Source organism: Perissodus microlepis, chromosome 9, assembly GCF_051167445.1.
Source record: "Perissodus microlepis isolate ML-2025 ecotype Zambia chromosome 9, ASM5116744v1, whole genome shotgun sequence".
Taxonomy (NCBI): Eukaryota; Metazoa; Chordata; class Actinopteri; order Cichliformes; family Cichlidae; genus Perissodus; species Perissodus microlepis.
Window position 1 is genome coordinate 4,034,463 of NC_140469.1, and position 27,814 is coordinate 4,062,276.

General features: G+C 40.5%; 1 protein-coding gene across 5 annotated transcripts; it reads left to right on the top strand.

Moving 5' to 3' along the window:
• The first annotated feature begins 837 nt into the window (after nt 1–837).
• On the top strand, nt 838–26,655 carry epb41l3a (erythrocyte membrane protein band 4.1-like 3a). Of its 5 annotated transcripts, XM_084938763.1 has the most exons (24): nt 838–944; nt 4,657–4,747; nt 4,826–4,999; nt 5,151–5,255; nt 5,327–5,369; nt 5,444–5,519; nt 5,611–5,732; nt 5,824–5,920; nt 6,004–6,091; nt 10,229–10,381; nt 11,926–12,023; nt 12,225–12,400; nt 13,804–13,887; nt 14,530–14,634; nt 14,736–14,869; nt 16,269–16,316; nt 16,407–16,436; nt 16,551–16,736; nt 17,196–17,432; nt 20,946–21,041; nt 23,073–23,150; nt 24,770–24,868; nt 25,169–25,249; nt 25,950–26,655. In XM_084938763.1, the coding sequence occupies exons 2-24, from the start codon at nt 4,667–4,669 to the stop codon at nt 25,953–25,955; spliced, it is 2,397 nt and encodes a 798-aa protein (XP_084794889.1). In that variant the 5' UTR covers nt 838–944; nt 4,657–4,666; the 3' UTR covers nt 25,956–26,655. The 5 variants fall into 5 exon arrangements, with proteins under 5 accessions (XP_084794889.1, XP_084794890.1, XP_084794887.1 ...); XM_084938764.1 differs by lacking the exon at nt 17,196–17,432; XM_084938761.1 differs by lacking the exon at nt 13,804–13,887 and having other exon boundaries at nt 17,010–17,432.
• The last annotated feature ends 1,159 nt before the right edge of the window (nt 26,656–27,814 follow it).

The window sequence follows — 27,814 nt, forward strand, 5'->3', positions numbered from 1 at the left end:
TCGCTTCCCAGTCCTTATGGGGGTTGGACCTCTGTGTGTGTTGGGGGTGGGGGCTGGCCTGGTGTGCCTCCTGGTGTCTCCATGAGGGTTAGCTTGCTGTGGTTGGGTAGGTGCTGTGGCAGCTATGCAGGGGCTCCATATTTGCATCTGCTGTGTCGTCTCTTGGTTCTAGGTGGGGCGGATGTGGTGCTGGGTGTTGGCAGCGGTGCAACCGGGGAATGACTGGGAGCTGGTGGGTGCTGCCAGCTTGGCTTTGTGGGGCTTTGGAAAACTTTAAATAACTAGTAAAGCACACAGTAAAGCTGAGCTGATATCCTCTACTATACTACTGTCTCACAGTCCCCCTATAATCAGATGTTTGCACTCCTGAGTGCACTTTCCAAGCAGGAAGGAGTACAAACTCTTAGCTGGTATTGAGAAACACCCAAGGAAGAGCAACTGCAGAGCGATGGGTGAGGTTGTCGGATAAAAATAAATCCAAGAAGCGCTGCAGCACGGGGACCATATATAAGAATTAAAAAGCGAAATAATTTTACATCTTTTTAAAATAAAATTGATGCTTTTAATCAATTAGTTATTCATTTTCAATTTTAATTAATTAACAACACGTTTAACCAATTTCCTAACCTATTATTTACCATTTCGGGCTATATAGAAAATTAAAATGGTTAAAATGGATGATATTAGGATTATATGAATCTTGGAAAATAAAGGGCTAATGATGTATTTAGTTCTTTTATTTTGGCACTCTTGGGGGTCCGTACTCTTCGGCGTAACACTGTTTTCATCTTTATTTAAAAAACAAATTACATCTGAAAGCACCTTGCGTCCTGACGTCAGCGGTTCGCCAAGGCGACACGGTGTGTCGTAGTAAGAGATGACGTGATCAGAAAAAAAGCTGTCCGTTACCGGGAGGAAGAGGGCAAGCGTCCTGCTCAGGACAGGTAAAGATGACGGGATGATTTACTTAAGCGAGGGAGAAAGAATAGCGATTACTGTTCAGTGATCAGTGACTGAAGCCATGAGCAGTTTGTTATCGATGATAAGAGAGACAGCGCGAAGGAGCATCATTAGTACTTCATCACACTGCAGCTCAGGGTGTGTGTTTGTTTCCTGCTGCAGGACCACAAAGACTCAAACACGCCTGGACAGTCTCGTCCACCGGAAAAACCGCCGTAGGATATAAAAAATCTTTTTATATGAAATTACACCAGTAATTGATCCAGAATGAATATGATATATTAAACAAACCCGGTTTAGGCTCTGTGTCTGTGGGTCTGTGGATGCTGGCAGCAGATTCGATGAATCAGCTGATATTGTGAAAATCTGTCACTTTATTAGGTACACCGGTCTGTGTAAACTATTCGAATTTAGTGCAACAGCTCTGCTATTAATGTGACCTCTAATGAACCCAGTAAACTAAATGATGTATTTATTTGTGAGGTCATGGTTAATGACTATGTTGGACTGAAGTGCTTTTAAAAAAAAATCTCTTCGTGTCAGGCGCCAACGTCAATATTAAAGACAGCTGTCACCATACAATAGCACTACTGCTACACCCCCAACTCTGCAATTTAGATAAGGTGTGCAGGTATGCATTATAAAGTAAATCATTATACTCGAGACTGTTTAGTTTTTCTAATGTGTCATGGGGAATGAGCCTTGCTCATTAGCTTCAGAAACTATTTTATTTATTAACTAATGTTACTTAGTTATGGCTGTAAAGTTTTGTCATGATATTCAGGTAAATTTGATGTAATGATATTTTTGAATATAGAAAAAGAAAAACTGAAACATGTCTTATCAGTGAGTGCAGGCAGCAGGATCAGTGCAAACAAAAAGAAGGGCATTTTCTGTCTTTTCCAATAAGTTCACTGATGACAGACTACCTAACTCGATGAGTAAATTTGTCAGGATGCAGGTGCAATAAAGTGCAGGTCAAATGTAAGCACTAAAATATCCCAGGTGCTGGAAAATTTAAGTAAAAATGTACCATAACTATTTTAACACATTAACAATACATAAAGTAACTTAACTCTTCAGAAATTGAAGAATATTTTCTACCTGAGATGTTGCATCTAGGTTTATTTTCTTTTTAAACGGTTACTTAAAAACCACCTTTCCCACCATGTTACCTTGTTCTTGCGTAGTATTTTTAGACCAACCCCTTTTTTCTGGTGGGTGGCTGTCATGTACTGACCCTGATCGCTGGTTGCTTCAGTCTCCATGCCAAAGTACCCTTGGGCACGATACTGAACCTTAAGGTGCTCTCTTATGTAGACGAAGTACAGAGAAAAGTGCAGCTTTGTATGAAAAACATTACTAACATGACCTTTTTACCTTGAGTGCTGCTGCTCTTGGTCTCAGACATGTTTGGGCTTATGTCATTGTGGGCAATGTTTTGCATAACTAATGCAAAACTAACAAGCACCTCTGATTGTAAGGCGATAGGAGGCAACCTCCCAGCTGCAGCCTGACTGACAGACTGCACTCACTCTCAGAGAGATTGATGAAGGTTTGGAAACAACTTCTATGTAATTTGTAAATGCAGACAGATTTCCAACATGTTTTCATTAGACCGAATGAGTCTTTGTCATTTAGCACAACTCGAATTGAGTCAACTCAAATCAATTTACTGACCTTCCAACTAGTAGATGACTCACTATCATCTAATCCACAGCCTCCCAAAGATCCCTGAGGTAGTTAAACAACTCCTTAGTGGCAGTGCCTGTGGTTGGATGAGATTTCTTCCTGAGTTTTTCAAGGGTCTGGTTTAGTGGCCTCAGGATCTCATCTCTGTTTTTTGCCAATGATGTGGTTTTGTTGGCTTCATCAAGCAATAACCTCCAGCTTGCACTTGGGTCATTTGTATCTAAATTAGAAGTGACTTGGGTGATTATTAGGGAGAAGTCTTTGGCAATGTTTCTCAGTTGGAAAAGGGTAGAGAAGTTTGGCCACGAGTGTGGGGAGAATTGAGTGGCAGATGACAGAAGACTGATGCGCAGTGGTGCAGACTCTGTATCAGTTTGTTGTGGTGAAGAGCGAGCTAGGTAGAAAAGTGAGACTGTCAATTTACCCGTTGATCTACATTCTTACTCTCAACAAGCTCTGTGTCGTAATCAAAATAATGAGAAGGGCTGAAAGAGTGCCTGGGCTCAGGATTAGAGGTAACGTGAGGAGCTTGGTCATTTGGGAGCTGTTTCCCAGATAAACAGCAGAAAGCGAATATGTGAACATATTAAATGACCAGTACTTGGAGCTAGCTTTATATACTCACTCAATGTTCAGACTGTCCTTATGCATGTGTGGTAATATTCACAAATGATCCAAAGTAGTTGGTGCATTATTGCACAAACTGATGCATTTCTGTCTAGCTTCAGAAATGTTTATCATTGTATTTAATTAATACTCACGTTTTAATACATGCTGCTGCTCATTTCTCATGGACTTGCACACACTTTGATGTATTCTTGCATCTTGCTTGTGCCACTGATCACAACATTTCTAACGTCCAAGTATTTGCACATCATCGGGGGCCAAATGTTTTGACCATGGAACAAAGTTAGTTTTTCATGTAATTACATTCAAATATTATTTTCTACATTTGTGTGATATAGTGAAGAGGATCCACAAGGACTTCACAAGATGCAAAGAAAATTTGTTTAGAAACTGATTCCATGAGCCAAATTTAATATCAAAACATTGAAATAGAAACTAAAAAAAATCTGTGTCACAAAAAAGGCGCTTATGAAATAAGAGGCCAAAAGGGCAGGAGCTTGAGCGGTGCCTGGAGTGTATTTGTGCGCTCCCAGTGCAGAATACAGAGTACCTACAGGAAACATGATGTGTGTAATTTCTGTTATCATATTGAAGAACAACTTGACCCTAAACAGTTCAGTAATAAACTCAATCCAGTCTGAACTAATTCTGGTTTAGTTTGGTTCAAGTTATTATTAAGTTTGAATATTGATTTAGGATACAGTTTCATGCACTCTGTGCAAGCCAGTTAACACAGTAATTTTATGGACTCTATGGATTTGATAAAAGTAATGAATAAAAAAAACAACAACATCATCGCCATTGTCTGTCAGACTCCAAACCACATTACATCAGCTTGTATTTTAGCCTTAATCCCTCCCTCCGCTCCCTCATGTTGCCATGGCAAACCATCACCTGACAGCTGGATGGGGGTCAGGCTGTTCAGTTTGATGAGACAGAATAATCGGGTATTATTCAATCAAATTCAAACTTTGTGTTTGAATCAGGTTTACTTGTTTCTCTTGTGACTGTAAATGAAATATCTTTGGTGAAAACACTGACTGGTTATCCTACATCACCGATATTTGAACTTGTGACGTTTTGACCGGCAGTGACTGAAGCTTTATTGTTAAAGTGTGAAAATTATACTACTTACTGCTAAATGCAGCGTGTCGCATACACAGCTTATCATTTACCTTTTTTTTAAAAAAAAATGTCGAAATGACCCAGCAGTTATTTGGTCCTTTTCTACTCCTTTCAACCACTCTTCGACATAAAACATTATGTTTATTACTACTATATCTGAACCCAGCGTTTATGTGACATTCAGACAGTGTTTTCTCGTGCTTTAACACCACACCATTACTCTATGGTAACCATGTTATTAATATATGGCAGGTGACTCACCATGACGACAGAGCTAGGTGAAGCCCAGCCCACAGAGGCGGAGTCTTTCCCTGAAGCTGCCAACCACTCCACACCGAAACAGGTAAAAACACAAAGGATAGAAGGATCAGTAAACATCATGAGATCAATACTGCTGTGACATCACTTCCTACTTCCTTAGGGTGAGAAGGGTGGGGTGTCCCAAGCTCAGAGCTCCTTGGCAGAGGACTCAGCCAGTAACCTGTCGTCAAGCAGCTGGATTGCTCGCTCTCCTGCTAGAAACCCACTGAGCTTTAGAACAATGCAGGCCAGAGTGACCCTGCTAGATGGCTCCATGTTCACCTGCACCGTGGAGGTGAGATGGCTTGTTCATGGAGATGAGGAAAAAGTGAAGACAGATGGAGTACCGATAAAAGATATAAATCACAACAGAAATAACAATCAGGAGGGAGATAGCCCAAAATGACAAACAGTAAAATCACTGACCCATTTCTGTCTGTGCTTAGAAACGAGCTCGAGGTCTGCAGCTGTTTGAGAAGGTTTGTGAACACATAAACCTGCTAGAGAGAGACTACTTTGCTTTGTCCTTCAGAGATGCTGACAATAACAAGGTACCTGTCCACCCGTCCATCTGTTTACTGTCTTCCACCTGTCTTTCTAACCTCTGACCTTTTCATTGTAGAACTGGTTGGATCCAGGAAAAGAGATGAAGAAGCAGGTCAGAGGTCAGTATGGTCCCACAGCAAGTTCGGCAGGTTAACCCTGTGTGTTATACAACTCATCGCTGTCTGTCTCACAGGTGTTCCCTGGAACTTCTCTTTTAATGTGAAGTTTTACCCTCCTGATCCTGCACAGCTGTCTGAGGACATCACCAGGTAGGCTCACACACCTGTCAATCAAAGCTTTATAGTGCATGTCTCACTTGTTTCCATGTATGATGACGCTGATAATTTTTTCTGCCTTCAGGTACTTCTTGTGTCTCCAGCTCAGACAGGATATAGTTTCTGGTCGTCTTCCTTGTTCGTTTGCAACTCACACCATCCTCGGCTCCTACACAGTCCAATCAGAGCTTGGAGACTATGATCCCGGTACTCACTCTGCCCTATTATACTACTGTGACCTCTCTGTCCACATTTCTCTCTCACTCTGACCGCTCGTTCGTCTGTTTACATATTTCAGATGACTGTGGTGCAGACTACATCAGTGAATTGTGCTTTGCTCCGAATCAAACTAAAGAAATGGAAGAGAAGATCACAGAGCTGCACAAAACCTACAGGTTTTTCACCGCACATATTTTTTTCTAAACGGTGTCAATATTCAGAGCAGCAAAATTTTTTAAGTGTATGACTGTGTTTTTAGAGGAATGACTCCAGCTGAAGCAGAGATGCATTTCCTGGAAAATGTAAAGAAACTTTCCATGTATGGAGTCGACCTCCATCATGCAAAGGTAAAGACACTCTGTTGACAGTAAGCCCTGTTATTTAAAAAATAGCAACAACTTAGTTTCTACCCTAAATCATCACAATAGTGATCGGTAATCTATACCAAACCTGCATGTTTCCACCTGCACACAGATAAAATTGAGGTATTATAAATACTTAGTAATATTGCAAGTCATAGATAATTCAGGCAGCTACCAGTTATTTAGTATTTGTGTGACAAGGACTAGCTATGCATCATGAAGCATTTACAAATGAAATGGAACGACTCCAGCAGTTCATAAATACACAAGTGTCAACATTATATTCTTAATAGATGTTGTAGTGATACAGCAATTCATGATTAGTTCAGGTCTTTAGAAAGCATTTTCTTAAAGGGTGAGGCTGTCACGAGGGCGGCCCGACGTCCTCTAGTCCTCACTGCCCAGTACCATGGAGACTGGCATTTCCCACAGAATACCAGAACTGGCAGGGCCACCGCTGGTATTAGCTTTTCACAGATGAGAGCTGGTTCATCCTGAGCTTATGTGACAGAATTTGATTTTCCTGGTGTCTTTGGATTCAGGCCTCTGCAGGCTGATCCTTTCATTCCCAACACATTACCCAGGCCTTATCAGTAACTGACAACCAGCATGCTTTATTTTTTATATTGAGATTTGATGTGTTTTCAAAGTGGTTATTTAATGTTTTAAGCAGTGTAGAATCAGCTGATTCCCAGGTCAGGTGCAAAACACTTATTGATTTCACTGAACAAAACATGTATATGTGAAAGAAAATGACAGATTTAACTACTGGTAGTCAAGCTAGGATCCAGAGGCTTTGACCGTTAATTTTAACTGATGTCAGTTGTCAGATTCGACTAGATTGAAGCACTGTTCGTCTTCTTTATCCTGACCCCACGATTATTAAATGTGCTCAGACTGTGTTCGTCCTTGAATGAACATATGAAAGCACACAGTGTGTTTTGGTTTCTGGACCCAACAATCTGATCAATATGGATGGCCCAGTTCCTGTCAAGAGTCAATTACATGTGAGTGTGTTTGTATGCATGTGTGTGCATATTTGTTGACAGTAATGGTTTTTCCATCAAGGCTGTTTTCCACTGATTCACTGTGTATGAAACACACATCACAGAATGACATTTTTGAAGAATGGATTTCATTCTCTGCATTTTGTGTCATTTTGCCGTGTGTGTGTGCGTGCGTGTTACCATTTAGTGCAGCTACAGTTTTGGAGGATTTTGAAGATGACCTCTATGTCCAGTTGATGGAGGAATCTAGCCAGTATATTGATTCAAACTGAATTCAAACAGCCAGAGCAATGACAGGAGAAAATTCCCACAGCAAGTAATATGGCTGCATCCTACAGCTAGCAGTTCAATATTCAGGCCACAGAGTAATCGCTTTGCCGCACTTGTCTGGAATTATACCACGTTTATCTGCTAGTGCCATCCCTCCACATTTCTTCAGATTAACTCTCTGTTAAAAAAAAAAAAAAAGGTCACACCACGGTGCAGGAAATGTGAGTGTACAATCCCCATGATGATATATGCTCCTCTTAGCTCTCCATTTAGCTCCAGCTTTTGTCTCCTCCATAGCTCCTTTGGGACAACAGGCCTTGCTCCAGGAAGAACAACTGTCGGCCTGTGCAGATTTTTCATCACTTTGTATGTGTGAAGGAAAAACACAAGCCAACTTCATATGAAAACAAAAAAAAATATCAGGTGCTCGTGCTGTAATATCCTCACCATGTTACCAGAAAAAAAACATTCCCTTTCTTTCAGCAGTTTATACTTGTTGTGCTATAGAGGAAAATGCCATTAAATGTAATTAATTTCAGTTATATAATGACTGTTTTCATCTTATTGTTACTTTTTGTCACCCCAATTTTCTTGTTTTTGCCTTTGTTTTTTATACCACCTTTAGCATGATTCATCCTATTTCCCATGGAGCTTGTGCTCTGCTGAGGCAAAGCTCAAATCCTGCAATCACAGAATTGTTGATCATGGTTTCCAGGATTTATTATAAGACACGAGCATGTGCACTTATCTTGGATGATTGAATCCATCTCGACTTACTTAGTTCTCCCGAGTCATTCATACATCAATCCATTTTCATAGTTGCTTATCTATTTCAGGATTGCAGAGGGGCTGGGACCTATTCCACTCAATGGGTGTCCAGCCTCGGCCAATCTTGATGCAAGAACAACAGGCCTTTTTTTCCCCCTTGACTTTACCATTTACATTATTTTATTTTATTTTTTACATGTTTCTTTGATATAATGGAGAACGATAGCAAGGATCTCATATGTTGCAAACACTTATAGGAAAATAAATAAAAATGTAGTAGCCAATGACTGCTAAACACTGACACTCTGCCTAATATTGCATAGAAGTAAAGGCAGAGCATCTGAACAAGAGCACACTTCTGAAGCTGATGGTGGAGAATTAGTGGATTCAAATATGAAGATGAGGCAAAAAACTGCAAAATGACTGGACATACTGGCCAAGGTCTATGGCTCAAATGTACCTGTGGACACAAACATTCAAAGAATATTCCCAGAGAGTTTTAGTCTATACATTTCTAACAAAAGTTACTCTCCCAGTAACTCTACTGTGGAAGGGCCTTTAGGCTTAGTACGTTGTTTGGTAAGTTAAGTAAGAAATTGTGTGACTGGTTGTTAATAAAAACGTGTTGCAGACTGGATGTGAATTTGCACAGAAGTCCATGCACATGCTGATAATTCATTTTACCATTTTCCTGTATTCTTATTAACCATTTGACAAACAGAGAGAACCACTCAGCTTTTTTCTCCAGCAAGGCTGCAACGTCTGTGAATTCTCTTTTGTAAATTTATAACGTGTAAAATGAAATGACCTGCTTCACAAAATCAGAATTTTGTGGGCTGTAAAAGACAAAGTCGTCACTCCCGCGCTGTTGTATTTTTCCAGTTGTTAAATATCATTGAAGTCATTGCTTAAATTTTTGCTGCCATGGTGTTATTATGCTCCGTAGGAGATAGGTGCACCTGTCTAAGATATCCTGTTTGATGGAAACATGCTATAAGTGGTGCATGTACATGTGATCAGTGAGCAGCTTCATTTAAACAAAGAGCACCACAAAGATGAAGAAACTTGCTTGCACTGAATGACAGTAAGCTAAACACTGATGGTTAGCGCTTGCAGGGACGGTAGCATTACCCTTTAATGTTTTTATGTACAATGGTGTTGTAATGGTATAAAACTGGTATAACTTTAGACCAGCTGTTCTGTTGTTGCTCGGTTTTTTGTTTTGTTTGTTTTGTTTTTTTATTTGTTTGTCATCTGTCTGTCTGTCTGAATGGAGTAGATGATAGGAAGCGGCTTTGTTTGCCTGTCTTCAGCTAAGTCAGAGGTAAGACTCTTTCCTGTGTGTAGGCGTGTTTATATGTGGTTGTATTTTAAATGTGTATGTGTGTGTTAATCCAAACATTTCCATCTGGATGTTACTGTTTTTTTGTAGAGTTAGTTATTCATAAACAGCTCCTGACTTCACAGTAAGCCTTAAATCCACCCCCATGCTCCCACCCATTTTAAGCATCAAGTAGTGCTGATTAAAAGACACAACTGAGAAAACTGAGGCTGCTTGTCTAATGTAACCCTTGATATTCTGATTCTCTCAGAGCTGTGATCACAGTTTAAATCTCTCATGTGTCCAGAATAGAACTGCAATCTAAAGAAGTTTTGAACGCTATAGTTTCAACAGAAGCTGAGAACCGCAGATTTCAACAGCTCAACTCAGATTCAGACCTGCACCGAAAAGGAAAATACCAGCGGCATTATAAGAACCTCTAAAAACATTGAAAAAAACCAAATAAGCAAATTTTCTAAGCTTTGGGTTTTTTTTTTAAATCAAACTGGTGATGCTGCATCTTCATGTAATACAGACTGCTGGAATTGACTTAGAAAGATGTTTAGCTACTGCTTCAAATAGCTTCCCAAATAAACACGATTCATTTCTCCCAAAAGTGTTATTTCAATCCCAATTTAAGTGCCCGAAAATATTTTAAAACACTTTCTTGGTTTTAGGATCCATCTACAATGATAAACATGACTGGAGAGTTCTGTGTTAGTTTGGGAACCATGGTGTTTTTGTGTATTTGTGCAGGACTCAGAGGGTGTGGCCATTATGCTGGGTGTGTGCAATAGTGGTCTGCTGGTCTACAGAGATAGACTGAGGATCAACAGGTTCTCATGGCCAAAGATCCTGAAGATTTCGTACAAAAGAAACAACTTCTACATCAAGATCCGACCAGGAGAGGTAAGAACACACATTGATGACTGGCCACAAGGTGGCTTTATTTCACTCACTGTTAAACAGAGTATTATGATACATCTATGTTGATATATCTATGTTACACTGACCCTTATGCTGTACTTCAGCAGCGTAATGTTTCTGTAATGTTACTTAGTCCCTGCAAAATGCTCAAGTATAGTTTGACAACTGAATGATAAGCCATTTCATATCCAGGTGTAGACTGTTTCCTCATTATTTTTACAACAGTTTTCTAAAATAAATGGTCTTGAGTTGATAGCATTTGGTTATGTCTCATAATTAGCAAAAAACATAAACATAATAATTTGAATGTTTTGAAAGGCGCTTTCAAATAAAATGTATTATTATTATTATTATTATTATTATTAATTAGCAAAAAACATAATTTTCAAAGATTGAAAAAATTCAGGGAGTGGCAAAATAAACATGCTGTGTATTCCTGCTTAAAAAGAATTAGGTCATTCGTAAACTTCTCTAGTGCTGTTTCTGTATTTCAGTGGACTCTAAATCCTGACTGAAACTGTTTGCACAGTGCGCAATGTGGGAGTCACTTTTAACCTGGTAACAAATAAACAAGTGTGGCTGAGCTGCTCATCCTATTGCTAAGCACAGACACACTTCAAAGAAAACTTGTTTACATTGCTTGTATCTGTAGCTTATTGGCTTGTCACCATAGGTGAACACTGGAACGTAGATCAACCAGTAAATCAAAAACTTTGCCTTAACACCGCGCTCTCATCACCACAACAGCAGATTAGAGTGTTCACATTACTGCAGATCCTTCTGTCTGTCAATACCGCCCTCCACTCTTCCCACCTCACAAAAAAAAGAGCTGAAAATGATAAAACTCTTCCACTCACTCCAAACCCAGAGTGGGTGTGGAACCGTTTTCTATCTGAGGACCAGGGCCTTAATCTTGGATGTTTCTCACCAGTGTGGTTTATATTCAGATACACACCACTTCACTGCTAATTGAAGTTCATCATATGATGACTAGACCACAGACCATGGTTAAGACCATCCTCTGCTGCTTGGCTGGACACAGAAATTCTTTCCATAAAAATTACAAAGAGAATCTTTGACAAAGAGCAGCTCTGGCAGAGTCCATCAGCCACCGCTGAACTCCTGTGCACACTTGAGTAAGGTCAAGAGCTGGTCCACACCCATTGCTCTTAATCACTCACTACAACTGATGGACAGACACTCCTCTCTGAGACCCTGGCACAGATTATTCCAGGGAGACTAAGAAGTATGATCCCCTGAAATTTGGAACACATTCTCTGGGCCTCTTTCCTGAAAAGAGGAACCCCGCCTCCAGTCTCCCTGTCCAGAGTTACTGCTCCAGACCTGCAAGAATGTTGTAGAGGCTTGTAAACCAGAAACACCCCACCTTATTCAGACATCACATTCAAAATGTGTCTGAATTTAGTTTAGTGATATTGGTATAGGATGTGCAAGAGTGACACCTACTGATGGGTTTATTTTAAAGCTAAGATGTTGATAAATAATCTGTCTCTCCCCGTCTTCAGTTCGAGCAGTTTGAGTCCACCATTGGTTTTAAGCTGTTCAACCATAGAGCTGCTAAGAGACTCTGGAAGGTGTGTGTGGAACATCACTCCTTTTTCAGGTCAGTCAAGATCATGTCACAACGTGTGGTTTGTTTCAGAAATCATGTGATCAGTTTTGTGACAGCCATCTTTTGTCTCCTTACTTCTCTCTGGTCTGCCCTCCACCCTGTCTGTGTGCTTGTTTTTCAAATTCTCCTCATCTCATCTCCCCTTGCTCATCTCCATCTTATTCTCTTCCCTGTGTGTCTCTCCTCTCTCAGGCTATTATCACCAGAAGAAACTCCTAAGAAGTTCCTGACTCTGGGTTCAAAGTTTCGTTACAGCGGTCGGACTCAGATTCAGAGTCGCAGAGCCAGTGCTCAGATATCCAGACCAGCACCGCATTTCCCACGATGTATCAGCAAGAGGAGCATGTTGAGCCGCAGTTTAGATGGAGGTACTCGTGAATTCTGCATCAGTTATGTTTCCCAGAGTGCTAACAGGGTTGATATGGGTTATTAGTATTGCGCATTGTAAACAGTTTGCAATGAGAGAACTGGTCACTATAGCTTTAGTTGTATCATACTGGTCCAAGTAGTAATACTAGTGGCAATAGTGCATCCAACTGTACCAAGTTTGGAAGTCAAATTTTTCCTTGTATTTACTGGAATATTCCAAGTACTAGACCTGTACTACAAAGGAGGAATGGGGAATTTGAACTATGAGTTTGTTTTTCTTTCCAAGGCCAACTAGGTCAGTCCATATTTTTTAATGTTATACCAACATTGTCCATTTATATGAATATGGTACTCGCTGTTTTATAAGTATTAATTGTAATCTTGGTTACTGGATTTTTGTGAAGCCACATAACAAAAACATATGGATATTTTTTTGTGTTAGCTAGCTCAGCAAAGTCAAAATCCCCAGTCGGAGATGATCAGTATTATGAAAGTTCTGTGTGGAGTAGTATGCACTGTGCTGACAGCTGGTTAAGTAACTGAACCAAGGTTTGTGTCTATGTTTTCTATGTGTGTATGCTCCATGTCATTCTTTCTTTCCAATTGTCGCACAAATGCAGTGAGCCACAGTCAAATTTCACCATGTAAATACTGGTGAGGCCACATCCTTTGCTCAATCCAGTAGCAAACTGCTCATGACCAGCAAGTCATTTGGAATAATGGGTTTCATTGTTGCATTGTATTGTGAGTTTCTATTACTCTGTTTTATGCTTACTACCTATACCTTTCCCCCCTCTTAACTTTCCCCTTACCTCACAACTGTTTGTGACAAATGGCTGCCCTTCCTGGTTCGGACAGAGGTTTTTTCCTGTTAAAAGGGAGTTCGTCCTCCACACTGTCACCAAGTACTTGCTCACTTAGGATTGTCTGTTCTTTGGAGTTTTCTCTTCAGTATTGTGGGACACTGAGTCAACAGCTGTTGTGAATTGGCGCTCTTTCAATCAGACTGAAATGAATTATATGAAGAAGACTGTTAGGTACTGGCTCTATGCCTACTGCATAATTTTAAAAGTGTAATTTGTATGTACAGCCCAGGAGTAAATCTTTTTTGCTTTTTTTTGGTTTAAATGGGGGTATATTATTGTATTTATATCCTGTTTTTGTTTCCTATATACTCCCAACAAAAAAAGAGCCATTATAAACCTGCATAAAGATACACTTGTTCAGCATAAGTTACTCTAGAGTTCTAGCCAGGTTGAAAACAAGCAACCATCCTGACGCTAAAAACTCTGACTCTAGGTTTAGCATACCTCACTAACCCATTAGCCTTATGTTTAGGTTCAGCACTGACTGATTAGTTCATTCTTCCTCAGTATTTGACCAGTTTGTGATTGGTTCTCAGCTTCACAGACTGGACCTACCTCCTCTCCGATTGTCTCTCAAGCCATCACAGCTTCCCCAAAAGTCAATGGTGGTACTCACACAGGTAGTGCTCAATACTGCAGTTGCACTGCTACTGGCTGCTGTGGTACTGTTCTGTGACTGGGCTCCGATCGCTTTATTCAGCTTGTTCAGGAATGCCGTGTACTTGGTTACTCTGCTTCACTCTGATACACCTGATAACAGCTGTACATTTCTGTTCATTCTGCTCACATGCCCTCAGACTTGCATCCTGTTTTCAGCAGAATGCAAAAGTATTACATGTTTGTCACATGTAAGGTAAAACAACCATATCGCTCAAATAAACCTGTTGCCAATATTTTGATGTCCAGATAATTATCTGACAGAATTTATCAGTCTCAGTGCACGGTTATGTTGACGCTACTTATTAGCCCCATTAACCACACAGCTAACAGAGCTCAATGAGCCATGATATTCAAAATAATATGCGGTCATGGCTTGGTGGTGGTTCTGAATGCTGATTGGCCCCGGCTACTGTGCATGCACCCTGAGCTGTTAATTGGCTGAGTGTGCCATTACTCTGACAGAGAAGTCGTGATGCTTTGCTGCTGATGAGAACAAACACAGCTTGAATGAGCATCATAGTGGTTGCTGTCTTTACTGTTGTACCTGTTGATGTTATTGTGATGACATTAGGGCTGGCGCACTTCTCTGTGTGTGTATATAGATATGGGTTCTGGGCTGTATGGAGCATCTAAAGCCATCGCCATCAGTGACCTCATCACAACAGTAACACCTGAGAAGAGAATGGAAGAGAGCAGTGAAGTTCAAGGTAAGAAACAATGTCTGTGGTTGATCTTGAACCAGATACTTAATCTGTCAAATTATCTAAAACCTTGCACAAACTTCTCTTTTTTTACTATGTCACCCTAGTTGAGGAGGTGCAGGAAGTGGAGAATGTGAATGAAAAGGAGCAAGAGGAGGAGGAAGAGGAAGAGGAAGAGGAAACCAAAGAAACAGAGATTTCACAGCAGAGTACTCTCACTCCTCAGAAAATAGACACCAAAGTAATTGTCTCACCTGTCAACCCAATCTGACCAGTTTTCTATTGCTGTATGAAAAACTAGATTTTGGGCGCCATGTTTCATGTTGTGCTGTGTGGCAGGTAGAGTGTAGGACGCACCTACACCCTGATCCACCTTAAACACAGCTTTAATCCTGGGAAAACAAACTCTTCATGGGAAATAAACTTTACAAAATAAACCAAAACCTTCAAACACAAAACTAGAAACTAAACTGGGGACAGGAACTTAGAAACTGGGAAACAAACAGAAACACGAAACAATAATGTGAGTACAACGCAACACAGGGCAAGGAAAACACAGGGCTTAAATACAGCTGGGAGAAATCAAACTTCACGAGACAAGGGAAGCAAAACTAGACACACTGACATGAGACACGGACTTTCAAAGTAAAACAGGAAACACAACAGGCACAGACACTGAACAAAACCTACACTAAACTCTTAACCAGAATTAAACTGAAACATAGGATACAGAATAGTAACAAAATACAAGAAACTAAAAATGCTGGGTCAAAATCACCCAGAACCATGAAACCATGAAAGGCCACAAACATTTAAAATGGTGTGTTAACCCCATACAGGTGCCATCCTTCTCCTTAAATTGTGTTTGTGTTACTCCCAGCAGCTGGTAAAATGAGAAAAATACATATGCATATAATACAAACGTAATAATAATCTGACATTCCTACTGAAGTTCTCTATGTGCTCAACTTTATATTTAGTTTTTACAAAAGTAGATGTTTTTACCACTTGAATCCTCAGTTAAAGAGCAGCTTGCAGGTTAAAGATTCTCTTTATTTGCATATAATATTTGTTAGGAATCAGTTTGGAAGTGAACACATGCATTTTACATGGTTTGCAAGAGAGTTATTTGGTGGTTTGTGCAGGGGAAGAAAGGACTTTGCTGCTGTTTCAGTCATGAAAGAAATACATGCGCGGTTAATTTAAGTTCCTGGGTGTATGAAGCCTTGATTAGAATTTAGAAGCCAGAACTGTATGATACTAATAGCTGGTGTAGTTCTTTCACTAGTGTCATGGGTGGGTGAGAGACACAGTTTAAGAAAAACCCATTTCCTATTGCTGATATCAACCTCATCAGCTACTCTCTCTCCTGTTGCAGTCAAGCAGAGGTGGACAGAAACTCTGCTACAAAAACAACTTTAAAAGGGTTATTTCAATATGTGCATTTTTGCCTCATTGCTTAATTTTCCCTCTGAGGTCCCAAACCTGCAAGTTGCTCTTTGAAACTATTTCAGATCCTACCACACTTCATTTCACAGCAGAAGGCGAACTAACTGGTTTTGATCTGGAGGTTATATTTGCACTGATAATTCAACTTAAACGTTTGTTTTTTTTTTGCTTACTTACTTTTTTTTGTTCAGACTGAGCTAACTGATACTGCTGTGGACGAAGACCTGACAGCTACTGAGGTACACATCTGTGATCGTATGGTTAATAATTCCATTGTGGAAAGACTTGTTAACATAACCTGTCTCTCTGCCTACCTATCTATCTGACAGTCTGACCAAGATGAAGATTTGAAAACTCAGGTAACACCTGAACTATTTTTTCTTCATATTACCATGTGTTGATCCCTCTTCTGTCCTCACTTATGTCTTCTGTCTCATCTTACATCTCCCCTTCTCTCTCTGCCCTGTCTTTAGGGAACATTGGGTAGTCCTGAGGAGATGCAGAAACCTCAGAGCACCATCAGCGCCCTCAGACGCTCCTTTTTAGAGGGAGGAGAAGGAGAAGGAGGAGGAATGACAGAGTGGGAGAAGCGTCTGGCCTCGTCACCTCTCCGAAGGGTCGATGACTCCCCAATGATTGAACCTCTTGAGCCCGATGAGGTGAGACAGTCATGGATGGGTTATCTTGTGGCACTGGGTTCACAGACACCTGCAGTTGGTAAATATTGTTTTCTAGCAACAATCAAACAAAGGAAAAACAAAGAAATATGGCAGCAACCAAATCAGGTGTTATGCTTTAAAGTCCAAAATGACTGGATTATTGCTGTCATGATGGCTATATCTTTCTTTTGCGCTCAGGAAACTGGTCTCGTATGTCACATGATTTCTTGCTGAGTCTGTGCTTATTTAATATTGCTTACCTGTGCGCTCCAGGAGGGCGGGTTCATGTCAAACCAAGCTCCTCCTCGGCCATTCAAAAAGAAGAGCTACACAGTGGGGCAGACTTACTGCACAGTCTCTGGCAGGGTTTTTACCATGACGATCATGGATGACAGCTCTGATGCTACCATGACAACAGCAAGTGTCAAACCCTGCCAACAAGTTCAACACATTTCACAGCTCACTGCTGACGATGACATCACAGAGGGACCACTGATTGCCATCCCTGAGGTAAAGACTCCGACTTCACCTCCGGACCTGCCACCTGTTGACAACAGACAAATGATTAGTGCGGCTGAAGGTCTCGACTTCTGTGGGGCCAGAGTCTCTGTGAAGTCCTTCCCTGCCACCCCTACATCCTCACTGGACAAGCTAAGCCCCATCTCTGGCAGGAAATCACCTTTCATGGCAGCAGTGGTATGCTGATTGGTTGGTTGGTGGTCAGCATGAAAACAAGCATGAAAACAACAACCTGGCAGCAAAATGTTAACCTCTGCAGCACTGACACAGGAAGCGTGGCTTAACACTGGCTCGTCTGAGCTAGTTCAAACTGAATGTCTTGAGCTCCAAAAGACTGTAGATATCTGAGGGACCAGAGTATCAGGAGACCAGGATCTCCACCTGGTGAACTAGGTCTCCTGGTAGTCTGAAAAGGAGATGCTGCAGAAAAGTTGATTTTCCATCAGAAAAAATTGATTACAGGATTTTAATCACAATTGATGCTGGATTAGATCATAATGGATGTTCTGCTCTGTTGTGATTGGTTGTTTTGCATCTTTTGTGGCATTAGCTGATTTCCACGTAATGTGTGTCTTAGACTCTTGTTGCTGACAGGTAGTTTTAAAAAACCAAAAGTTTTTCTTATTTAAAGATTACATGATTCCAGCAGGTTCCTCTACCCATCTAAAAGAAATGTGCGACGGTGTCCTGATGCTGACAAATCTTCTAAATTATAAAACTTAAATGGAAAAGTGTGACATGTTGATATTACTGTTTTTATAGTGCTTTCATCCTATTTCATTGTCTGCCATAGATGGTCAGTGAGTATGTAGCAATCAATCACAACAGAGCTTATCCAATCTAGTGGTGCTGGTCCTTCTCTGTTTTTGATTGGGTTTCCTTCTTCTCCAGGAAGCGGCACCTGTGAGCTGCAGTGTTCAGTTTAAACTCTGCCCAGCTTCTTGCTTCACCTCCTCCCAGAAACCATTTTGTGTCTTCTCCTTTGATCAAAATGGAAAACAGGAAGCTGATCTTTCTAGTTGTTTTCTTCTGTTTGTTGTTGTTTATTTATCCTTAGTGAGCTTGGGGGTGTGGCTTAACTCCATTTTACTGCTATTTTTCACTTCTGTTTTGGTTGGTTACTTTGACTTTGTAATGCTTTTTTACTTTGTTGGAAGCTGCTGCCTTTTTATTAACATTCCTGTCCATGCGAGGTGTAAGCAAAGAGACAGCAAGTCACAAATCCACCACAATGAGAGATTTCATAATAAGTTGTCTCAGTACTTCATGAGGCATGTGCCACAAAGCAGGATTAGAAGTTTAGCAAGGTAAATGCAAGTTTAACCTTGTCACCAAAGTGGTTCAGTTCCACTGATGTTGCCATGGCACACTTTAGATAAGAGAACCACTACTGATCAATTAATTCTGTTGGAACAAAAAAAAGTGTCCAACTCTGAGCCAAAGACACTTTTCTCTTAGAGCAAATTGGACTTATTCTTAAAGCAAACTTAGGGATTCTGAAGTTACCCGTAATCCTTTTATTTAAAAGTCAAAACTAATTGTTAATCCCGTAACGTTGTTGTTTAAGAAGCCTCATGAGGAGTGCTTAGAACTGAGGGGAGATTATGAAGACTGGAAGAGAAAGAACTAGTTAGGTGGGGATTGTCTTGTTTTTGTTTCATTGTTTATTAATGTAAATAACGATTGGACTGGTTGTTATGCAGCTCTTTTCTACTCTACCTGAGCACTCAAAGCACTTTGTACAACATCCCTTATTCACCCATTCACAACAGCATTTGTTTTTTATGTACAAGTTCTAACATTTACATTTACAAATTCACACTTTAATGTATGAATAAGAGCAACATGGTGTTAATAACTTACCCAAGGATATTTGCCACCAGCTTTTCAATTAATAGATGGCTTGCTCTACATCTGACTTTCCCAAAGGGGTGGCTGTAGCTCAGATGGTAGAGCAGGTAATCTACTGATCGGAAGGTTGGTGGTTCGATTCCTGGCTTCCCCTAGTGTGCGTGCCAAATATCCTTGGGGAAAATACTAACCCCAAATTGCTCTCCGATGCATCCATCGGAGTATAAATGTGTGTGAATGTTACTTAGAAAGCACCTAGAAAAAATGTGCTTGTGTGAATGCACAAGTTGTGTAAAGTGCTTTGAGTGCTCAGAAGAGTAGAAAAGCGCTATATATAATATAGATCTTCAGGACAAACTCTGTTTCATGTTCTTTTAAAGGTAATTTAATATTTTCTATAAGCCTTAATAAGCCTTAATATAGCAACCACAAGTAAGCCAGTCTGTTTTCTAGTCCCTGTCAGTTTTCTTGCTGAAGCTTTTTGAATCAACTGAAGACTTTTTAAGGATGTTTTAAGAAATCCTGTTAATAATCAATTACAGTAGTCTAGCCTAAAAGACTGCCTAACATCACTCTGACACGGGATGTTTCTAATTTCAGAGATATTGACTACAGTATGCTCTAATCGCTGTAATAATATATTATGGTCTGCAGTATCAAATGCTGCACTGAGGTCTAGCAGGACAAGCACAGAGATGAGTCCACTGTCAGAAGCCATAAGAAGATCATTTGTAACCTTCAGTAGAGCTGTTTCTGTGCTGTGATGAGCTCTGAAACTGTAACTCTTCAAATAAGCCATTCCTCTGCAGATGATCAGTTAGCTGTTTTACATGAGTTAAGGCTAAAGGAATACTTGGCTCAGCAGAGTTCTGACATTGTGTCAGCCTGGCTTCTAAAAGGGATTTCCAAAAGATTTAGGAATGTGTTTATGGGAATTTCTCACCATTATTCCAAAAGTGCATTTGTGAGGTCAGACATTGATGCTGGATGAGAAAGACTGCCTTGCAGTCTTCACTCTAATTCATGTTGTTCTGTCATGTTGAGCTCAGGACTTTGTGCAGGCCATTCAAGTCCCTCCACACCAAAATCACTCATCCACTCTGTGAACCTTGCATTGTTTACTGGTACACAATCATGCTGGAACAAGCCATCCAAAAACTGTTCCCATAAAGATGGGAACATGAAATTGTCCAAAATGTCTGAAGAGTTACTTAAGAAGAGGGGTTGAGCCCAACACCTGAAAAACAACCCCACACCATAAACACATCTGGCAAACGCCAAACTCAGACTCATCAGTTGAAATTGTCAGATGGAGAAGTGTGATTTGTAACTCCAGAGACCATGCACTTTACACCACTCCATCTGGTACTCCAGAGATTCCATTAAGCTCTCTATGAACTGTTCTTGAGCTAATCTGAAGGCCACATAAAGTTTGGAAGTCTGTACTAGTTGTCTCTGCAGAAAGTTGGCGACCTCTGTGCACTATGAGAATCTCTGATTTTGCTTTAACACAGAGTTGCTGTCATTGCCAGTTGCTTCCACATTGTTATAATACCACTAACAGTGGTATTATAATTAACAAAGACATACTTGTACATTCTTACCCATAGCTCCTCCATCAAGGTCCTCTCCTCCGGATGCATTTTGGAAACTGAGGCAGGAAGACAAGGAGGCTTTAGATAGGAAAATATCAACATAATTCAAGGCTATTTTAAATAAGCCCACCATGGCTCCACAGTGTCCCCTGCATGGCTGGAGTTTTATTTTGAGACTTTTAATTACAAGTTTCTTCTTTGTTTTCACTGTAACTGTTGTTTTTTGTGTGTTTGATATGTGCAGCCTAAACCTACATTTGATGATATGTCTCCTGAGCTGACAGCTCTGCTGAAATCAGCCAGAGAGCAACAAACCTTCAGAGAACACGACCTGCTCAAGGTGCCTTTTTCACTAGCTGTCTTCCTTGTTGTCCAGTTGTATTTTTGTCTGGCTCTCTTTAACTCCTCTTTCAGGTATTTTATTGCCTGCCTTCTGTGAGTTAATAAGTCTCTTTTCTCTGTGGTTTTAATCTCAATGTTCTTATGTATGAGAACCAGCACCGCATCTTGTCAAACCTACAATCAGTTCTCCTCACTGCAGCTTCTCTCAGCCAGTAAAAGAAATCCAGCATCCCATCTCAATGCTTTACAGTTTCAAAAGCTAGTTTCAGTCTCCATGTTTGTGCATTCTGAGCAACAAATCATCTCAGCTTCTCAAGAACCCTCCATTGCCACAATTATTGGTCTGAGTTCTAACACTAAGGACATAAGCAGAGCATGGGTTCTCCTTGCCCCTTCACCAACAGTACTGATCTGATTCATGTCCTCCAGGCTGTTATGACATCCCTGCAAGACAGCCACACTCCCCTGCATCCTCTAGCAAGATCATAAAGAACAACCCTGATACCGATCTGCTCCATGACCCTGTAGCAGCTGCTTGACCCTCTTCATACTCACCTCAGTGGTTTCTGGTTATTCTAAGCTGTCCTTTCATTTTCAAGGCTACATATTCACAAAAATATTACAAGTTAAAAAAATTAATTTAAAATCCTCAGATCCTGAAGTGCACAGTTTAACTAGTTCGAGCTTAACACATAACTAGCACTGATTAAGAGTCTAATTCTAAAGAATTCAAGAATACATTTTTCATCTCAGTGTTCACGTTCCAGCAAATGAATTAAAAGATCACCTGTTTGTAGCTCTTTTGATACGTAGACTATGACAAAGGTTTGTTGTTATTAGACCATGCATGACTTATTTATATGTAAGAATTGTAATTGTGCTGTTAAAGAGCATAAATTGGTCTCACAGCTCTGTGAAATACGTAAATTGAGGTGACCATTTATGTGATTTGGGGCTATGTAAATAAAACTGAATTTAATTTCATTTTAAAAAATAACAGTGACTGCCAGTGTTACGCCTCAGCCTCCTCCATTATTCCAGTCATAAGATTTTCAGAAAACTTGACCCCTGAATTTTACCTTGGGGTCAAGGTCACCAGGATTTGAACTGGTCTAAGATTTCTAGTGCATGTACCTGAAAGAACCTTCACCATGAGGTCGAGGTCACTAAAATTCGAATTCATCTGAGATTTTTAGAAGATGGACCTATGTTGTAAATTTCAAAATCCTACATTGCCTTATTCTCTGATCTCACTTTCACAAACTTGTGTTTCCACACTGCAAACAACTTGCAAAATCTTTTCCAGCTTGCCCATATTCAGATTTTTACTGCATCACACTTTAGTGTACAGTCCATCTCGCTGATAAAATTAGCTGGCAGTGGCGCGTGGTTGTTCAAAACTAATATCAGAGGCACATAATTTAAATGTAAGCAAGTAAAGTCATGTGTGTCACTTACTCAGTCGAGGCTCCTCAGTACCCAATCTGCTGGTCACAGTTTCATTTGAAAAAGGTTTATGCACAGATTTAAAGTTCTGGTCCTTGCTGTTTTATAACTGGTGAAATTCTACACACATATAGTGCTATGGACAAGTTTTGAGGGGTACTGGGGTAACTGGCAGGCAGTTTACCAAACCTTCATCGTAGGCTTTCTGTTCTATTTCCTGGCCTTCAACAGCTTTCCGCCCTTTCTACACCATACTCCTTTCAGTTAGTTATGTCGATACTCTTTTCATATATTATGCCATAGCTAACCTGTTATGTCCATGTCATGCCATCTCCAGCACCACCAGCATTTGGACTCTGGTGGGGTCATTTCCATTTCCTACTCTATGAATAATCACCAAATATTGCTTAACCTCTGTATTTCGAGAAGTTCCGTTCAATTCAATTCACAAAGAACTGCCACTTACATCAGTCCTTCAAATCGGTTTGCAGCAGAATGACACACATGTGCAGCACTATCATCAAGGAGACATCACTTGTTAAAATAATCACCTAATGTTCTGTGATTTCACTTCGTTTTTCAGACTTCAGAGAAGGTGGAGACAATAATGCTGGTGACAGAGCCACATGACCAGGACGAGGCAATGGTGGACCAGCAAAAGGTAGCAAAAGAAAGTCATGTGGGCATGCCCTTTAGTAATCTACCAGCCAACCCAGCAGGTGTTGATGATAGCACACAGCAATGGGCCTGTGACAGTTTTAATGATGGTCGGGCTAATAGTCCAACAAGTGATGATGATGATGATATTAGCTACGAGCCCAGCAGCCAGGCTAGCGATGACAATGCTAGTGAGATTAGTGAGGATGCCGTCAGTGTGCTGGTACAGGCAGCAGTGGAGGAGGCCATCGAAGCTGCAGTCAGAGAGACTCAGGCCCCCAACGCTAATGACACTAATCAGGATAACATTAACAACAAGACAGCAGTTAGCTTTTGTGAACAGGAGCAAGCTAGCTCTGTCCTGGACTCTCAAACACCTGGGACTCTGCATTACACTGACAACGAAGACTCAGACGACTCACAGGAAGATGAAGGAGGGTGGCAGTTTGAAGAAAACTCCCCTCCGCCCTCTTTACTCCATCCCACATCCAGGCACTTGGCCCATCAGATGCAACCATCTGCCCACAGGGATGACGATGAGTTCAAACCACTACAGGAGGTAACACCTGAGACACTTGCCTAAATGGCATCTGCGACTCCTATACTAGTTACCCTTGCCCAATTTCACCACCCTGAAACTGCACCTACCCCACCTGACCCAGTGACCTTTGGCCCATTTCTTCCTTAAAATCTAATCTACCCTCTGTTCACATGAATACATCGAAATATTATGTCAGTCAGACGAGAGTTTGATATATTTTCAAACTCTAGTCCGACTTTCCCGTTTTTCCTAATTTTGCCCTGTTTAAAACATAGATTGTATATCAGATGGGCATAGCTTCTGAGTCTTGAAAGGGAAGTTAATTTGGAGACCAAGCAACATCTCATTCGACTGCAAAAAGGTTTACGAGTGGTTTTAAAGAGGTTTGTGGGAAAACCTCCCTCGGCTCTCTTGCTTCCTAATGTTAGTAATTTTATTTATTCCTGGTGACTTTATGGGCTCAGTGGCTAGTTTGTGAAGACAAAATTCATTCATTTGTAAACTAGAGCATGACCATTGGCTAAGAACTAGACCCCCTTTTAGCTCAGCATTTCCTGTTTCAGAATATTAAGATGATAAAGGCAAGAACGCTCAGTTTGAGACCTCAGGATGTCTTAACCAGTGCTGGTGCTGGCTGTAAAGGGTTCAATTTTGCCTCTTTTAAGAGGTAACATTGATGAGGAAGATATAACACTCTGGGAATGAGGAAGACTAAGTGTTTAGTTTAACCCTGGAGAACCAATGGGGTCAGATCCAACCCCATTGGTTTACTAGGGAACCCATGGGGTCAAATTTGACCCCATGGGTTCTCCAGGGTTAAGAGGTCAGTTTGTACTATTTAATTAGGTGAAAAGAATTCAGAGGATTACTTTGAAGTGATGTAAAAGTTTACTGCGTAGTTTAATCAATCAAAAGATGTGTAGTTAATATGAGTAGTACCAGAAATAGATGGATACATAAATATTTTTCCCCAGACTGACATCTTGTGTTTTATCCTCAACATTTTTTTTTCATCAGTACAAAAATGTGCTGGTATTTGGTTATTACTCTTCCTCATGGGCTGATGTTCATACTTGTTTCAGAGCCAAGCAGAATCTGATACTCCTGCTGGTCTGCTGCTGGGCTCACAGACCTACACTACCGAGACCTCCAACACCCCTACCACCACTCACATCACCAAGGTAACACGGGACCAAGGTACCACCATAATACGCAAGATTTACATTACTGCCATGGCAATACCACCACACACCCATCAACAAAATGACATGATAACTATGGGAGCACTACTGCTACTACATGAGCCCCACACGTGTCACCAAGGTAAAACCATAACCTAAGAAATCCCACTGCAAACCATGGTAATATTGTCATTGCTGCAAACAGCATTAAAAACCTGAGAAAAGGTAGGGCATAGAAGACATATATGAAAGATAAAGACACTTGACTGAATTTGGATGTTTCTCCCTTTTCTTCTTCAGATGGCAAAAGGGGGGATTTCTGAAACCAGAATAGAAAAGAGGATTGTGATTTCTGGAGATACAGAAGTTGATCACAACCAGGTAACTTGAATGTTGTTGTTTCTGTAATGGTGTGTTCAAGGGATGAGGACAGAAGGGTTGTTAAAAGGTTAAAAAACGGCAAGCTTCATTCACTCATACACAGAGCATTTTATTCTATGCACTTTAAGCAATTAACCACAACATTTGCAACCAATTTGGAATCACCTAACATGCATGTCTTACACTGAACAAAAATATAAACGCAACACTTTTGTTTTTGCTCCGATTTTTCATGAGCTGAACTTAAAGATCTGAAACATTTTCTACATACACAAAGGACTCATTACTATCAAATATTGTTCACAAATCTGTCTAAATCTGTGTTAGTGAGAACTTCTCGTTTGCCGAGATAATCCATCCCACCTCACAGGTGTGGCATGTCAAGGTGCTGATTAGACAGCATGAATATTGTGTGCCTTAGACTGCCCACAATAAAAGGCCACTCTGAAATATGCAGTTTGATCACACAGCACAATGCTACAGAGCTACACTTTCCTAACATACTAAGCTATGCTAGCATGCACTTAACATCAGTCTGCTCTTTTCTTAACTAGCTTAGCATAGACATTATCAGAGTGATAATCTAAGAATAAAAATGTCTCCACACTGTAAATATCAGTCTCAGGGTCTGTTCTGAGAATAATACCATGGAATCTTTGAACTACAGTGTGTCTCACTGCTCCTTCTGTCTCATTTTCAGGACTGAATCTGGACGCCCAAGGGGTTTAGTGTAGAGTGCATTGCCAGAAACAAAACTGTTGGCTGCAGCATCCAATGCTCTGAGGATGAACTGAGGATTTGGACACACATTCATGCATGGACACACATATATACAGCATCGCCTGCCTATCTCACAGGGGGTGGAACCAATGGCTGAGTTAGCATTAGTTCGATAGTGTGACTAGATGAGTAGATTTAACTGAAAGTTTCACATGCAACGCAGAGATGGGAGAGAAAGACGTGTTTCCATAGCAACAGACAACCTTCACTGGACCTTCACTATGAATCAGCCCTCTGAAGCATTTACTTATATAAGCCTTCCCCCACACCTCATTCCCCAACACTCTAAGGTGGGCATCTGATTGGCTAGCTGACTCAGGTGTGCTTGCTCCTCTATTGTTGGGAGACAGCAGCTTTTCAAAACATTTAGCCTCACATCTGAAAGATAGTGCTTTGAGCTTTACCTGGTGAGAAACTTGATGCGTACTATCACCAGCTGATCAAAACAGTTTCCTGTCTAACAAGAAAAAACAGCTAAAACTCTGCTTTGAATTTACCCATAATGCAATAGTAATGTGCCATTCGCTAAACCTTCCACGAAAATGACGATGAATCATTCATCTGTGTGTGTTTTTGATTTCTGTATCCATTTATTTATTAAATTACAAACTGATCACAGCCCCTGATTACCGACTACTTTCTCTGTTGTATTAGAGACTTCTGCTTCCCTGGTATCAAACTGACCATCACCTCTTTGTGAAAGTTTACCAACGTATAAGAGACAGACGTGTCCCAATTCAGCGGCTAAATCCTTCAAATGATACTGTATACAAAGGATGCAGTCTCCATAGATCAGAAATGGTGAACCAAAGAAAGGTTTCCTATTGCATCGTTTAAAAGTTGTGAAAGCTAAGGTCGGACAATGGCACTGCTCATGCTGTGAAACTCGTTATAGCTTGTTATAGCTTATACTGTAAAACGTTGAAAATCAGCTCAATATTAAATATTGAAATACTGTGAAATACATTATTGAAATATAATGTGAATCTAAAAACATCAGGTATAACAGCAAAACCATAACATGGATCCGTGTAGCTATTTTCTTCAAACTAGACAACACTATTGCAAAGCAGGGAAATTTCACCGATTTTCAGCTGTGTATTGAGGTCTGGCATCTGGACCTTGTCAACCAGAAATAAAGACGCAAATGAGGGACCACAATGGAGACACAAGTGTCTCTTTTATGACATACACTATGTTGCCAAAACAAGCCATTCACTTTTTTCCTTTTTTTTTTTATATAGCACTAAATCAGTTGCCTCAATGACCTTGTCTTCCACAGGTAGGTAAAGACCCTACAATAATAGAAAACAGACAAACAACCAGCTGACCCCCTATGAGCAATTGCATTGGCAACAGTGGGAAGGAAAACCCCCCATTTAACAACATGAAACATCTGGCAGAACCAGGGTCAAGGAGGGGTGGCCATCTGCTGCGACTGTGTGGGGATGAGGGGAGGAACACAGGCCAAAGACACGCTGTGGAAGAGAGCCAGAGATTACAAATAACTAATGATTAAATGCAGAGAGGTGTATAAGGAGGACACAGAGAGTGAGAAATGTAAAGAAGTGAAGAAGAAACAGAGGCTAACAGAGCATCTTTTGTAACCTTCACAAGTGCTGTTTTTGTACTGTGATGAATTTGGAATTCAGATTGAAACTCTTCAAAAAAAAAAAAAACGTTCCTTTCCATGTGATCAGTGTTTTACAACTACTCTGTCAAGATAAAAGGAAGGTTGGAGATTGGCCTAAGACAGCTGATGGCTTTTTCAGGAATGTTTTCAAT